The 15,204-nt window shown below is 53.8% G+C and overlaps 2 protein-coding genes across 5 annotated transcripts; both read right to left on the bottom strand.

The window, feature by feature from the left end:
* Positions 1-86: 86 nt before the first annotated feature.
* Positions 87-6,313, bottom strand: STT3A (STT3 oligosaccharyltransferase complex catalytic subunit A). 4 transcript variants are annotated; one of them, XM_031599710.2, is made up of 20 exons: positions 6,257-6,313; positions 5,512-5,619; positions 5,332-5,415; positions 5,097-5,221; positions 4,871-4,931; positions 4,603-4,724; positions 4,292-4,437; positions 4,095-4,185; positions 3,769-3,875; positions 3,422-3,586; positions 2,833-3,013; positions 2,262-2,417; positions 2,039-2,130; positions 1,592-1,747; positions 1,281-1,469; positions 1,090-1,206; positions 917-1,019; positions 664-852; positions 469-584; positions 87-388 (listed from the first exon to the last, which is right to left on the bottom strand). In XM_031599710.2, the coding sequence occupies exons 4-20, from the start codon at positions 5,182-5,184 to the stop codon at positions 350-352; spliced, it is 2,118 nt and encodes a 705-aa protein (XP_031455570.1). In that variant the 5' UTR covers positions 5,185-5,221; positions 5,332-5,415; positions 5,512-5,619; positions 6,257-6,313; the 3' UTR covers positions 87-349. The 4 variants fall into 4 exon arrangements, with proteins under 4 accessions (XP_031455570.1, XP_031455569.1, XP_031455572.1 ...); XM_031599709.2 differs by having other exon boundaries at positions 6,188-6,299; XM_031599712.2 differs by lacking the exon at positions 5,512-5,619 and having other exon boundaries at positions 6,257-6,296.
* Positions 6,314-7,388: 1,075 nt separating this feature from the next.
* EI24 (EI24 autophagy associated transmembrane protein) lies at positions 7,389-14,937 on the bottom strand. The gene is made up of 11 exons (XM_031599713.2): positions 14,827-14,937; positions 14,253-14,400; positions 12,259-12,404; positions 11,028-11,088; positions 10,090-10,156; positions 9,563-9,687; positions 9,097-9,216; positions 8,885-8,996; positions 8,441-8,552; positions 8,191-8,265; positions 7,389-7,911 (listed from the first exon to the last, which is right to left on the bottom strand). The coding sequence occupies exons 2-11, from the start codon at positions 14,292-14,294 to the stop codon at positions 7,752-7,754; spliced, it is 1,020 nt and encodes a 339-aa protein (XP_031455573.2). The 5' UTR covers positions 14,295-14,400; positions 14,827-14,937; the 3' UTR covers positions 7,389-7,751.
* Between the last annotated feature and the right edge of the window lie 267 nt (positions 14,938-15,204).

Here is a 15,204-nt window from a genome sequence, read left to right as displayed (position 1 = left end):
ACCGGGCCGGGTCCGCCGCGCCACGGAGCCCTCGTGGGGCCGAACGGGGAAACCAACCGAGCGCAACTGAGGGAAAACGGCAGACATCGGTAATTCCCCTTTAATCAACCCCGGTAAAGCCGTGATTTCTGATTTGGTGACTGCTCTGCGTGTGATAAAAAACCCCCCCTGGAACGCAGCAGGGGTGGGGGCATCCCATCTCCTCCTGCACTTATGAATGGTATAAAAAAAAAACCAAAAACGAGAACCAAAAGGACAACAACAACAACAACAAAAAAACAACCCCAGAAAAACAGAAAATCCAAAAATATTTCTGCTTCACAGGCAAAGGCTGGGGCAGCGCAGGGCTCTACGTCCGCGACAAGCCGCGGTTGTCCAAATCCTTCACCTGCAAGAGAGGAAACCTGCGGGTAACACCGGGTGACATCGGATGCTTTCCCAAAGCCGGGGCTCACTCCGGCCTCATACTTTGTATATCCGGACCAGCCAGTGCTCTGTGGTGTACGCCTCCTCCAGCACATCCAGCTCAAAGTCCTTGTTCCCGATCTCGGCGTTGCGCACGCGGTCGTAGCCCGGCGGCCGCTCTATGGGGACAGAAAGCAGCGCTGTGCCACCACGGCCCCACGGCTGCTGGGACACGGCGGCACGGCGCAGGACACGCACTGGCCTCGGTGTAGACCTGCCCGAAGCGGTAGTAGCACATCTTGTACATCAGGCAGTTGAGCAGCACCGGGGAGCCCTCGCGGTCGACGCGGAACTCGCCGGTTGGCGTGTAGTAGTCGTGCTCCTTGATGTGCCGGCCTGTGTCCGTGCTGCCGCCGATGCGCACCATCCACAGGAACTTGTTGATGTCTGCAAAAGATGGAGGGTGAGCACCGGCTGTGCGGGGGGCACGCAGGGTGCTGCGGGCTCTTACCGTCGGACGAGTAGCCGGTGAGGCCGCCGAATATCACCAGCACGTAGCTCACATCCAGCTCTCTCATGATCTCGTAGGCTTTCTCCTCCGTCGAGGCCATTGCCTGCAAGGGACCCGATGGCTGTGATGTGCCGCAGTGCTCCAAACCGTGGGCGCGGGGTGGGAGCACCTACCTGCCCAACACGGGAGATGTGAGTGTTGTTCCAGGTGTTATTGTCCACCAGGATGGTGCGGTTGGCCATGGCGGTGATCTGGTAGCCGTAGTCCCACCAGGACATCACCTTGGCGTCCTGCAGCCAAACACCACACGGGCTGTCAGCACTCAGATGAGCACCAGCACCCGCCGGGCTCGGAGCGCCGTTACCTCCGGCGTGTTGTGCCGCAGCCAGTAGTAAGCCTCCCTGAAGTCGTCAAAGATGATCCTGCTGCCGTCCCCGCCGCGCGCTGACAGCACGATGGAGGGCGAGGAGTATGCCTCGCTGGTCACCCAGGTGGAGTGAAAGGTGTAGGTGATGAGGAAAAAAGCCATCACCAGGATCATGCCGCTGGCAACCTGGGGGTGCAAATAGGCGTCACTGCAGGAGGGGAGAGAGCATTCCCACCTCCCTCCCATCCCCAGCAGGAACAGCAACGCCTCTCTTCTTCCCTACAGTCACGAGCTGCCCCAGCACTCACTTCATTTTTGATGGGGTAGGTGGAGTCTTGCTGCTTTTTGCTCTTCTTGTCTGGCCGGCTGATGTCCAGGTTCTTCATGTAGGTGGACAACACCTGAGACACGCCGATGCCGGAAAGGATGCACATCACTGGGGCCAGCACCAGCATCAGCCGCACCTGCAGGCAACAGCACGGCCATCAGAGCCTGCAGGAGCAGGGAGCTGAGCAGAGCCACGCACCCTGGCCTCGGGCACCTCCAGGGATGGGGCACCCACTTCTCTGAGCAGCAGTGCCAGGGTCCCACTGCCCTCTCAGTGAAGAACTTCCAACATCTAACCTAAACATACCCTCTTAAAGCCATTACCAACAAGTTCAGAAAAAAAAAGTCAGCCTTGTTATTATAATCTCATCATTCTGCTTGTGTCCTGCTTAGTCCCACGACAGTGCACCAACCCGAGCAGCCCTCACCATTACAGCAGAGAAGTACATGGAGGTCACACCATACATGATGATAAAAATGCGGGCATCTGAGAGATTGCTGAAGCAGTAATAGAGACCAACTGCAAAGAGGAAAGAGAAACAGGTGAGGCTCCCCTTAGCCTGAAAGAAAATTTATCTGGTGGAGACACTGCAAGGATGTAATAAATCCAGAGACCGCCTGAGGGTCTGACTGCAACGAGGCTGGGCTCACCTGGGAACATGAACACGAGGAGCTGCAGGTCAAAGTAATAGGAGGACCAGGTGGTGGGCTGGTGCTCTGAGACAGAGGCAATGATGGGAATGTTGTTCTTGGCATAAGAAGGATCCAGCAGGGAGTAGAAACGCCCTGTCCATGGGGAGATTTTCCCTAGCAGAGAGGAGAAAATCAGCATCAGTCCTTGCACAGCCAGCAACAGCAACAGGTTCTGTCATAAGGGAAACGTGCAAAGCTAAATGAGCAATCCTGCTCCTCATTTAACATCTCCATTATTCAAAACTCTCACTTTAAAAAGGAAATTAAGTGTGATTTTACACTCAAGAAGATTTCTCCCCAACCTAATCCACAAGGTGCAAGCAATAGTGCAGAAATCATGACTGACAAAAGGTGTGCCCTTCAGCGGGGGGTTAGTGGGTGAGCTGGGGTTGGACTTGGTGATCTGAAGTCTTTTCTAACCTTAACGGTTCTGTGATTCTATGATTCAAAGCATTGGAAAGAGATGAAGCCAGCAGTGAAACATGCTCAGCAACATCACCATTAATGGGATCACCGTTAATTGAACTACCTGTGAGCATCAGCACAGCCCCGACTGTCAGGAGGACAAAGCCAACCAGGGAGATGACGCTCCTGAAGAGGACTTCGAACTGCTGTGGGTTCAGCTTGCTGCGGAGGTAGTCCACAAAGGCATGGATCTGGCACAAGCCAAAGACGCCCAGGGCAGCCATGTGTTCTGAGGAGAGGACAGGCTGCAAGCAGGGGAGAGTGTGATTAGACACAAGGAAACAGCAGCTGAGTCACTCCAAAAACAGATCTCAGCAAAATCAGTGCTGAAGTCATGACTTGCTGAAGTCAGAGGAAGCTATTCCCTCCCTGTGGACATGACTAATTGCAAATCAGCCTTAATTCTGATAGGAATGCACATGAAAAATGAACTCTGAGAGCCCTCCTTGCTGTAAGCTCTCCTCCAGATGAAGTTTCCAAGTCCACAAAACCTGTGTTCCCCACACCAGCACACTAAAGGTGAGAAAGAGACAACTGCTTCTCTTGAAAACACGAACTACTATATGGAGATGTGTGCTGGTGTGAGCGTTTCCTTCACGGAAAATGGAACTTCCAAGATTTCTTGAAAGACAAGCAGTGCTTGAAGGCCTCACCTGAAAGCCAACGAAGGAGATCTGCATTGAGAGGATCGTCCCCAGGCAGTACACAGTGCAGTAGGCGACATAGATCCTGTGTGAGAAGCGGCCAGTCAGCATCAGCACAAGGACGTGCAGTGGGATCAAGTTAATCAGGAAGACATAGCCACCCCACGAGGAGACCTGGCAAGAGAAAAATGAAAAATACCAATTCCAGGGCTGGGCAGGCTGCATGGTGGGGTCCAACAGCAAGTCTTGTTTTCCTGGGATCATGTGCTCTTCCCAAAAAGGGCACCCTGAACAGCCCCAGCTGCCAAAAGCCCAGATTTATCAGATATCTGGGTGCCAGGACAAAGAATGCTCACCATGTAGAAATAGGCAAGAGCACACATTGCTGCCCAATAGATAGAGCCGGTTTTCACAGCCTTGATCCACATGTAGTAAGTTAGCAGCATGCAGAAAATGGCAATACCTGGGTGGAGAGACACAGTGAGGTCAGAGCAAGCTCACATCACCCTGAATGTCAGTGTAACCTCAACGTCAATACACAGCAGAATGCTCACGTGGTTTCTAGCTCCACCAGCTATCCTTTAGCGCAACAGTGATTCCTTATGTGGTCCCCCACAGCCCATACAGGAGAGAGAAACCAGGCTTCTTAAAGGTTTCCCTGCTCTGAGTGTTACAAACTCACCTTCATTATCGTAGGATCCAGCAACAGAACGAGAGATGTATCCAGGCACAACTGCAATCATGGCAGCAGCAAGGAGCCCTGCGCCTGCGTCCTGGGAAGCACAGCCACAGGGCAAGAGAACCATCAGATCACGGCCCTGTATGCACAGCTACACCCCAAAGGAATAAAACCTAGCGCTGAAATGGTCCTCCCTGTACCTTGAGTTCTTTGGTGAGGTGGTAAGTCACAATGGTGGTGAAGGAAGAGAAGAGGGGCGCCAGGAAGACGCAGACGTTCCGGATGTCGATGGTGATGTGGAAGAAGTGCAGCACGTGGTAGATGGCTGCCGAGGTGATCATCAGCCCTGTGGGATGGATGTGGCACCGTCAGTGGGTTGCAACTGGAGCAGGGCAGCCAAAAAGGTGGGAAGGATGGAACAGATGGGAGCTGCTGCTTTCCCAAATCCACACCCTGGCAGCCCAGCATTGCACAAAGTGTGTTCTAGCACAGCCAAAGCCTGCTGGCCTACCTGGATAAATGGTTCCACCAATAATCCTGCCCAAGGGGTACCACGCTCGGTCATCAAACCAGTTGTGGAATTTGTAGAAGCCTTCCTCTGCCAGGAAGCGTGTTGTGCGGTAGTTAAAGTACCTGCAACAACACGAGCACCTCTGTGTCCAGACACAGGCTGGACAACTGCTCACAGACTGCTGAGAGCAAACACAGCCCTGCAAACAACACCCAACATCCACTGATCCCAAAGAGGGAAACCCGCAGGACGAGGGGAAGACACTTACGGGTCAAATTCATGGATGACGCTTTCAAACCTTAAGACAGAAAAGAGTCTTGTGGAGAAAGCTGTAAACACAAAGAAGAGAAGAATGAGTTTTTAAAGGAAACAATACTGAATGAATAACAGCGTGCTCTTGGGTCACTCTTTAAGGACAGATGGGAGCTTGGTGACCTAAGAAAGAACTGAAGGAGGAGCAGAGGCAGTTCCTGGGGTCCTGCACGCAGACTTACACAGCACAGCTGCCATGGACAGGATGAGGAGCTTGAGCAGCGTGTCCTGCTTCTCATAGGAGAGCCGAAGGAACCCCAGCTTGGTCATTGTCACATCAAAGGCAGGGAAACAGACACCTGAAAACCTAAAAATGAGAAATGGAGATGGTCAGAGAGTAGGGCTGGGCCCCTGCCGTGTATCCGCTGCCTCCCTCCCTCCCTCCTGCCCCTTGAACCTGGCTCCCCAGAGCCTCACCTGATCAGTCGGCCCAAATCTTGGCTGAGGCTTCAGCTTCTTTCTCAGAGAGCAAAACTTCTTTGGGCAGATGTGTCTGTTTCTCTGTGTGCAAAACAAGATAATCTGAAGCTTTCAGCAGCTAAAGAACCAAGGCTGGTTCTCCTTGGCCGAGCTGCAGGAGATGCACCACACACCCACCGGGGTTCCAAATTGCTGATCTGAATGGCGCACAGGGCAGAGGTGTGCTAACAGCTCTGCACAGCAGCTCCCGTGGCACTGCGTGATGCAGCTGTTTGACCTGACCTCCTTGGGTGGGGGAAAACAGCGAAAACCTGATTTTAGCCACCAAGGAAGTGAAACTGCAGGCAGGGATTAACGACTTCATCCTCTGAAAACACCCCGATTCTTTAGAAGCGCTTTTCGCCCACTCAGACGGGAGAAACAAAAAACCCAGCTGCTGCAGCCGTTCGGTACGGCCGCGGCCCGGATGGCCGAGCTCAAGGGGCCACGCGGGAGCTTCTTTGGACCGGCTGAGATTGGGAAATAACGGAGTGCACCTGCAAACCGTCCCGCGACCAGCAGCGATTCTGCCTGCAGCCACCAACCACCGCCACCAACCACCGCCACGCGGACTCGGGGCTGCGCGGCGAGCGACCCCGGGCCTCGGGGCAGCGGGCGGCGGCGGTGGGGGCAGAGCAGCGGCGGGCGATAAAAGAGGCAGAGCGCGGCGCGGCTCAGCGCTGCCCCGCAGGCCGCTGCCCGGCTGTCGCACCGCCCGGCTGTCGCACCGCCCCGCAGCCCGCGCTCAGCGCCCCGCGCCGCCGGTCTCAGCTCGGCTCGCCAGGCCCGACGCCCCGCAGGCCGCGCTCCTCACCTCAGGCCCGACGCCAAACGGCTCCCGGCCCTTCAGACCCGGCCGCCCCGCCCCGCCCCCCGCCCTCACCCGCCCGTTGCTCTCGGCCCCGCCGCCGCGGCCATCCGCCCCGTGCAGCCGCCCCAGCCCGCCTCACCGCTCCGCCGGCTTCCCATTGGTCCGATGCGACGCCGCTCAAGCGACGCCGCCGCTCATTCAGCGTAACGCGGAGGGTGGGATTCGCACGGAGCCCTCCGATTGGCGGAGCGGGCGGAGGGCGGGGCCGCTTGAGAGCGAGCAGTGACGTGTCCGTCCGGGCTCGAAGCCCCGAGGGCGGGGCGCGGCCGGTCACGTGCCCGGAAGCGGGCGGTGCACGCCACGTGGGTGGCGCCACGTGGGAGCGCCAGGCCCGCACCCCGAGGCGGAGCTGCGGCAGGGCGGATTTCCCCCGAATTCACCCCGAAAAGAACCCGAGAACGGCCGCGTCAAATGCACTGCTGCACGCAGGATGGCTGCAAACTTGATTTTTTTTTTTTATTTAACATTTCAGTGTGAAAATACTCGAGAACAAGTTTGTTTCTCCAAAGCCTGACCCTTGTTGTGAAAAACCACGGGGCAGCGGAGTGGCAGCGCGATCGCTGCACCTGGAACGCACTGCGGGACGGACCGCGCACAGAGCCACACCCACACACGTGGACAAAGCAGCGCGGCCACCGCTACAACCGAAAACCAACAGCCCTGCTCTGGGTACAGCAGAACAGCGTGCAGAGCCACTGCGGTGACACATCCCTGTGTCCATGGAAAACCCCCAGGCAGGTGCTGCTCACAAGAAGCTTAATGGCCACAAAAGAAATGAAAAATGCACGAAAATCCCAAAAAACTGTATACCCAACCCCAGATTTAATGCGTTTCCCAAGTTTCCATTTCGGTTCCTGACCTTATTTGAGCAATTTCCCTTTGCAATTTCAGAGATGTAAAAACCCCCAGCGTTTGGTGGCCATGGTGTGAAGCTGGCTCCCTCTCTGCAGGACGGTGCCCTCCGGTACTGAGCCCTGGAAGGTGGCACTTCTCATGGGGCTGTCCGCAACTGGGGACCAGAGCTGGTCACTGCGGGGTGGGGAGGCCGAGCTGCCCCCACTGGGCTGACAGCCCTGGGAGCTGCTCAGCACAGCAGGACTACAAAAACCCCGACCTGAGTTACAACATACAAAGGACAACGGTACAGGGGAGACACAGCACAGGTTACCCACAAAGCTAGGGCAGAACAGGGGCCACAAAGCACTCGTCTGAGGGGAGGGAGATGGCACAGGAAGGAAGTACAAAACAGTCCAAGGGAAGGGCTGGGACATGCTATAAAACAAGCACAGGGAACCTGGCTTTTTGTATCTGACAAAGGTGTTAAAAATCCAGAGTTCTCCCAAACTCTCCACCTGCATGCTCACAGTGGGGGACACAGAAACACCCAGGGGGGCTTTTGGTGGTGGGAAAACACGTGAGTGCCTCACACGTTGGGTCCTGCATTTCCCCAGGATGTTTCTAGCAGTTGAGGCCTGGCCTGCATCCTGCCCCCCCCTTGGGCTGTGGTTCAGTGCCCCGGAGCAGGCTTGTGTTTGGCAGGAGACGGCTGGGGAGAGATCATCCTGTCTGTAGAGGCGTTGCTCAGGGTGGACTGAAGGTAAACGGTCTTGTGGAAGAGTCTGTTGCTGAGGAAAACCACCAGAGAGAAGAGACGGAGCTGGAAGTGGCTGGAAGGGAAGAGAGGCTGTGAGCTTGCTGCATAGTTTGGGCTCTCCCTGATGCCACACCAACATGGCACCCTGTGTCCAAAAAGCCCCCTTGAGCCCTCACAGCATTTGTCATGCCCTTTATGGATAAGGGGAATCTAACAGGTATGGAAAGCTCAGCCTTGCTATTTCCACCTCACCAACCCAGCGCTGGAAGCCTGTTCTCCCTGTGCTGTTTCTGTTTAGCACGTTTGTCCCAGATCTAACACCACCATGGAGCATCCCCAAGCCACTACTTACTACGTTTTGCCAGGTGTCTTTGCTTCGTTGGCGCTGATGATGAACAGAGGGAAAAGGATGGAAAAGAGGCAACCACTGGAAGGAAAAAGAAAAGGGTTTTCTGGGTTTGCTGAAAGTTCTCTGTGAAGGATGTCCACGGTGCTGTGGATGAGGGTACGTTTCTCTGATGTAAAGGAGGGCAGAAGTTGGGAAAGGGGCATTAGCATGGCCTGCTCCTCCTAGACAGCAACCTGACCCCCTGAAGACTCACCTGATGATGTAGGAGGACTGCATTGCGGTGAGGAAAGCCAGTGGTAAGCCAAATCCAAAGTAATAGGGCCAGTTTCTCTCAATGTTGGACAACCGTTGGTGCATTTCAATTCCTGGTGAGAATAAAACCCCAAAGAAACCCAATGAGTTGGCACACTGGGGAAAGACCTTCACTACTTGTAAAAATAAAGGAAAACAATAAACAGAACAAGAAGCATTTATTATTTCCAGCCTACTTCAAAGAACACAGCTGTCCCAAAGACCAAATGAGCAAACAGAAAACAAACTCATGCAGTAGCATCAGAATGAGGAAGAGCAATAGCCAGCAAAGCGACTCCTGTCAGCTGGTGTAGAACATCCCTGTGGGCTGCACACATGCCCTGATATCACCCCATGCAGGCAGCACGTGGGTACAGAGGTGTGTCTTGCAGGAGGCAGCACTCACCTTTGTTAAACCAGCGGTACTCAAAACAGTAGAGAGAATAGAGCAGGGACATGTGCAGGAGGCTGATCAGCTGGCCAATGACATCGATGGGGAACAGACTCACAATCATCCCCTGCGGAAGAAAAGGGCCGGTGAGGGGGGGCTGCTCAGGACTCGGAGCAGTGTGACTGTCACCACCCCAGGGCAGGGTCTGCTCAGTGCCGTGATCTCACCTGGATGAGGAACAGTGCCTGCAGCAGGAGGTTGAACAACATGTCGGCAATGATTTTACTGACGCTGGGAAAGGGGTGAGGCTTTCTGCCAGAAACTTCGAATGCGAGATCTGCAATGTCCTGCACGGGAGGAAAGGGGAAGGACAAACAGCTCACCTAACAGACCACACTGCTGCGCTGCGGTCACCCACTAAGAACACCCCCAACCCCTTTTCAGGATGGGATTTCAGATTTTCTAATCCTGGCAGTTTGCCCCACACCTACGCAGGGGTGCCAAGATGGTTTGGACACACAGCCCGTGCCATTTCTGGACTTGACATGCTGTGTTTTATCTGGACCCAAAATGCCACCCCCATATCATCACCAAGAGGGGCCGCAGGGTGTCCTGCAGATTTCCTCCTGACCAATTAAGCTTTAACACAGAAATTCCCCATCATTTGCATGAGTCCACCTTCCTGTCACCTACCTGAAACCAGATGGCATTGACGACCTTACTGAGCACAAACAGGGGAAGGACCCAGAGGGCACTGAAAATGGAGGTGAGAATGAACTCCAGCCAAGACCAGACATCGCCATGTAGGGAAGGGTCACCTTTGGAAGATGAGCAGAAAGCAGCACATCAGGAACCTCCTCATTTCACATCACAACCCCACAGGTTCGTGTTAAACTTTCCTGGTACCATCATCTCTGTGGCAGTGAAATTCTCATCGTAGCGCTCGAGTAAAGTGCTCTGACCTCAGCATTTCTCCCTTAAAGGCATATTTCCACCCACTTGCATTACATTTATTTGCAAAAAATAATTTGTATCTATTGACATCCACGGGTGTTCAGTAGTGAAACACACGGCTAGATCCCTAACACAAGAAGAGTTCAAAGACTGTTGTCAACCCTTCCAGTCTGATTACCCATCTGTCTGATTTTCTACTAAACAATTAATCACAGCCTTGCCTTACTACTCAGTGCCCCTTAATGCACAGACAGGAGAGCACTTACCGATGATCTGAGCCGTGACTGACTGAAGTACAGGTATAAATACTCGGTAAAACAAGAAGAGACTAAGCTACAAGGAAAGAGAAACAACAAGGGTTCGTGGTGAGGCTTTGCACATTTGCTTCTTGTGCTCTATTCTGCCACCTGGCGTGGTGAAATCCCAACACACCTAATGAACCTCTAGCATAAACCCCCCTGAAGGTACCACAGCCCCTTCTGACGTCACTGTGGTCCCAAAGCCACACCATGAGGCCAGCAGACAGCTTCCTATTCGGCAGCTAAATAGCTCAGTTTCAAATGGAACAGTAACGTGCACACAGCGAGACAGCACGGTTGTAATCACTGATCTGAAGGCAGATCCTCTACCTGCTCCATTCACACCATTATAAGGGCATCAATCCACCAACACACAACCGAGGATCTCTGTTTAAATACAGCCAACATCTGTGATTAAGCACTTTCTTTTAACATTTCTATACTGACTCCTCATACGCTGCCACAGTCTGATGGAAAAATGAAGTTGGTGATTTAGTAGATTGCAAAGCATCTGCTTCATTAAACAGCAGTCTAATTAAACTTATTCACAGTCATGGTAAGGTCAGAACTGAGGCAGTGTCTTGAGATATCAGTATTCAATTCGGTATACAATATCCCTGACTGCAACAGAGCAAGACTTGAATATTCAGAAAAAGCACAGCTTCAAAGACCCGTGAAATCAGCAGGTTTTGACACAAATTGTTCTCACGTTAATCTATCACTTCAGTCCTGCACCACATCCTTCTAAATACAGAGCTGGGACTGGGAAATGTAAGGATTCCCCTCTGCTCCTACAGCCTCTCAACTGCGGGGCAGCCAAGCCCTGCTGAAAGCTCACAAGCTCTGCAGCACATCACTGCTTTTCACAGCATTTTAACATAGAAAACTCCCCAGTATCCACTTACCCAGAATACACCTCCATTCCAGGCACAGCACTGAAATATCCGGCTCACAATCCGGGGCTCGCTGGAAAGCAACAGGACAGATGTGCATGAGAGACAATTAGCTCCTGAGCATGGACAAATGGCAACTGTTTCAGTCTCACATTTTGGACACTGCTGTGACAAACACCTTCATAAGTTTCTAAGAGAACCAACCAAGTACCAGTAGCACCGCTGATTTTATCTGAACACTGGAAATCCCAGCACAGACATGCAGGACTCTGCCAACATCTTTAGAAAGGGTCAAACCACCACCAAAGCAGGCAAAATAATCTGCAAAAACATCTTGAAAGGCATATCCCAACCAAACATCACAGCACCAAATGCCAGCCCAACAGTGATTTAGGAGAGCTGAGAAACGTTTCTGTGTGGTTTGGGAGTCAGGCACAAGAATAGATGCTGGTTTGCTCCCACATGGATGTAATTCAGGCAGTCCCAGCCTTAATAGCTGCAGCTGATATGGGTGGCTGCAGAACACTGCAAGGCTGTGGAAAAAAATATCCTTCGACTGCCCCAAAAGTGTAACTTGGATCTGAGGTGCATGCTCTAAGCAGAACACTGTTTCTTTCTGATCCCATGAGCATCCCCAAAAGCAACCATCTTTAACCACAGCAGGAGGGCCAGCATTCAGGAAAAGGCAAACTCAGAACCCCATGTTCTTCTGGCTTGCACAGCTTCACACTGCAGGGCACGGACACGATAATTCCAAAGTGCCTACATAGTCTCAATCCTCAAACAGTGTAAAGTCTGATTTCCTCTCTTATCATAAAAGGCCCACAGTTTCACTATGGAATGCAAAAAGGTCTTTCATGTCACAGTTTTCATCCTCGCTGGCTCTGCATGTCAGCACAGTTGGGTTTACAAGCTGTGTTTCTGCTGCAGACCACTTGCAAACATGTCAGAAGATCAGCTTGTAGTGACACTCAGGATCAGGTCTGACCCAGTTTCACGGAGGTTTATGAAATGAAGTAATGACTTCATTTCATAAACCTCACTTAACTTCCCTTTTAGTCAGACTGCTGTGATACAGTGGATATTTGACAGAGAAAAGCACTGCCACATCACTGTGACTTGCAATTCATCGGGCTCTTCAAAGCTCTGCACAGAGCTCTCCTCTGGTTCTCCCTCCTCGCTCTCAACGGACTCAAAGGCAAGCAAATTACCTGATTTGTGACTCATAAGGCTCCATACTCACTTCTCTTGCTTCCTCTCTTCCATGTGAAACCTCCGCTGGGCGAGCGCGCTGTTTGCTCTCCTCCGCTTCTGCTCTTCCCTTTTCTGCTGGATCCGGGCATCCAGCTTGGAGATGGTGCAGATGCCCCAGATGGAATCCTTGATTCCCTGTGGACACGAGGACAGCACGTCAGCCATGCCCAGAGCAGGGAGGAGTGGGACATGGCTGACCCAGGCTGCTCCCCGTTATGGAAAGGATGCGCACCAAGCAGATGCACAAGGCTGCAGATTTGGTTGCTGCTCTACCAGCTCTTCTGTCTGGGAAGAGCTGCCAGCCCAGTACAATTAACAGAGATATAACATCATTACAGGATGGAGAGAGAGGTTACAGCACAAGGAAGGAAGCAAAAGCACTCCCAGGACAGCAGTGCTGTGACACGTCAAGACAAAGCAACCCAGAAATAAAGCTTTTCTCTCAGAGAAATGTTAGCGATGCTCAGAAAAAGCAAGAGAGATGAAAGATAAACCAAACCCCATCTTAAAAACAGCTGTGCTTGATGCCAACTGCTCCTTGCAGAACCCTTCCTGGATTTTCATTCTTCCAAAGGATGAATACAACCTCCCCAAGGTCCTCAGTTGCATGAAGGTGGATTTGCAGCAGCACTGCCCTTATCCATCCCAACTCCCTGCCGAGGTTGGCCAACCCTCAGGTACGCAGAGAAGGGAACTGGGGGGAGAAACGAGGGACCAGACCACATCTGCATCACCCATTCCCACAGATGGGTGAAGGCCAGCCCCACTCCCAGCTGGAAGGCCAAGCCAAAGCCAAGATTTGGATCAGTAACAGTATTTTCCATGGCCTGGTGGCCTAAATCACGTGTTCCAGCATCTTAAGGAACAGCACTAGAAAACTTTTTTGTTTTTTTTCCCTTCCCTTTTTTTTTTAAAAAAAAAAAAAGGTGTGATGTCTCATAAATCTCCTCTATTTATAACCCTGGCAAAAGCCATGGAGATCTCTCACAGCCCATTTCTTCTGTCTGGCACAAAGCACTTCTTCCCCTGCCAGCATTTCTAAGGCCAATAAAACGTAATTATACAGAATACTCAGAATGTGCAAAGTCCATGTGGCCTCACTGTACGAGCTCGATTCTTATTCCTCCACAAATAAAACCATCTGTCCTTGTCTCAGAAACACTCTCACATCAGCCTCATCCATGCAAGCCTCCAGGGAGTGCCTGAAGTGATTTCCAATGCCATTTCTTCCTTTTAACGACAGATGTGCTGCAGCTGGCCTGGGTGGCTGCTGTGCAGCCTCTTACTGCTGCAGCACTGGCTGAGCACATCGCCGTGGTTCAGAGTCACGCTGCCTGCATGCACGGACAGGTCAGACAGCCCATGAAACATCACTGCCCCTCTCCCCCCTGACCCAGCAGCATGGATTTTGACACCAAGTACACATCTGACAAACTGCATTGCAAGCTGCTGCTCATACCTGATGAGGTGGAAATTAATTACACGCTGCTCTAAGCCACCTCTTACAGGTGGCATGAAGGCATCACGAAACAACACAGGTTCTTCTGCTTTGAGCTGTGGCCAGGGCACCACAGACCTTTGCTCTCTTAAACAACAACTTACCAAAACCAGGTTACTTGTTAGCGTCACACCACAAGTGTTTTCAAGCTGACATCAACACTTGGGAGATCCAAGTGAGACAGGGAGCACCGAGTGCACACAAAACTCTGTCACCATAAAACGCCTGCCAGGCTACAAGGGTCACTCCTGCCCAAAGGAATCCCTTACAGGCTCAGTCTGCTCTTTAGGTCGTATCTCACAGCCGGGATGAAACAAATCCTTCCCGGGATGTGGGGCACAGCACCACTTCTAAGCAGCTAAAAATGATTTTTTTTTCCCTTCTTCTGACGGTTTGCCATCACGCTGACGTGATTTCTGAAGATGCCTTTACTCTGAACGATCCGGCGCCCCGCAGCAGGAGCAGCCCGGCGCGCAGGGACTCACCCTGACGAGGTCATGAAGGAAGGTTTTCACGCTGTCTGCCATCGCGCCTCCAGCATCACCTCTGCTTCCAACACCATCAACTACAGGGAGAGGGGAAGAGCCGGACCCCAGCCTCTCTCATCATGGAGGGGTGGGAAGCGGATGGAGCCTGCGGGCAGAGACAAACACCGCGGGTCGGAGCTCGGAGATCACAGCCAGGGCGCAGCCGAGCCTCCGGGCAGGGGAAGCGCAGAGCTGCGCTCGGCTCGGCACGGCTCAGCACGGCACGGCTCGGCTCAGCTCGGCTCGGCTCGGCTCGGCACGGCTCGGCTCGGCACGGCTCGGCTCGGCACGGCTCGGCTCGGCACGGCTCGGCTCGGCACGGCACGGCACAGCTCGGCTCGGCGCACCGCCCACCGACACGAGCAGCTCCTCGCAAAGCGCCGCCGCTCGCAGCAGAGCGGCCCCGGCACACGGCCGCGCAGCGGGGCGGTTCCGAACGGCGCTCCGTGCCCCAGCGGCGCCGAGCGCGGCCGCCCCCGGCTCAGACACCGGCCGGACCCGGAGGACGGCCCTCGGCCCGGCGGCTCGGTACCTCGCTTCGCCCCGCGGCGCCCGCCTCCACCTCGGGGCCGCCGGGCCCCAAAGGCGCCGCAAACGCACCCGGCTCGCGCCGCCCCGGCCGCCGCGATCCGCGCGTGCGCCGCGCGCAGCCGCACAGCACGCAGGTATCGCGCGAGCGCCGTCAGCGGCGCCGCCCTTTGACGCGCGGGCGCCGCCGCTAGGGGGCGCCAAAGTAAGGGCAACGTGCAGGGGGGCGCGGTGATGAATGGGGAGAGCGGGGGGAACGGAGCGGGGAGGGGTGCGGGGCCCCGTGTGCAGCGCTGGGTTCAGGCCTGGAGCCCCAGCACAAGAAGGACAGAGAGCTGTTGGAGGGGGTCCAGAGGAGCCACAAAGATGATCAGGGGACTGG

This window comes from Phasianus colchicus, chromosome 23, assembly GCF_987193195.1.
Source record: "Phasianus colchicus chromosome 23, bPhaCol1.hap1.1, whole genome shotgun sequence".
In the NCBI taxonomy this organism is placed as follows: Eukaryota; Metazoa; Chordata; class Aves; order Galliformes; family Phasianidae; genus Phasianus; species Phasianus colchicus.
Note: the sequence above shows the minus strand (reverse complement) of the source record. Positions and strands in the feature narration are given on the sequence as shown.

Excerpts from the sequence above, each read along its gene's own strand:
- STT3A (XM_031599710.2), bottom strand. The coding sequence starts at position 5,184 with ATGACCAAGCTGGGGTTCCTTCGGCTCTCCTATGAGAAGCAGGACACG. Across the intron at positions 3,876-4,094 it reads TGGATCCTACGATAATGAAG|GTATTGCCATTTTCTGCATG; the intron begins GTGAGTTTGTAA and ends CTCTCCACCCAG. Across the intron at positions 853-916 it reads CACCGGCTACTCGTCCGACG|ACATCAACAAGTTCCTGTGG; the intron begins GTAAGAGCCCGC and ends CATCTTTTGCAG.
- EI24 (XM_031599713.2), bottom strand. The coding sequence starts at position 14,294 with ATGGCAGACAGCGTGAAAACCTTCCTTCATGACCTCGTCAGG. Across the intron at positions 12,405-14,252 it reads TCCTTCATGACCTCGTCAGG|GGAATCAAGGATTCCATCTG; the intron begins GTGAGTCCCTGC and ends TCGTGTCCACAG. Across the intron at positions 9,217-9,562 it reads TCAATGCCATCTGGTTTCAG|GACATTGCAGATCTCGCATT; the intron begins GTAGGTGACAGG and ends CCTCCCGTGCAG.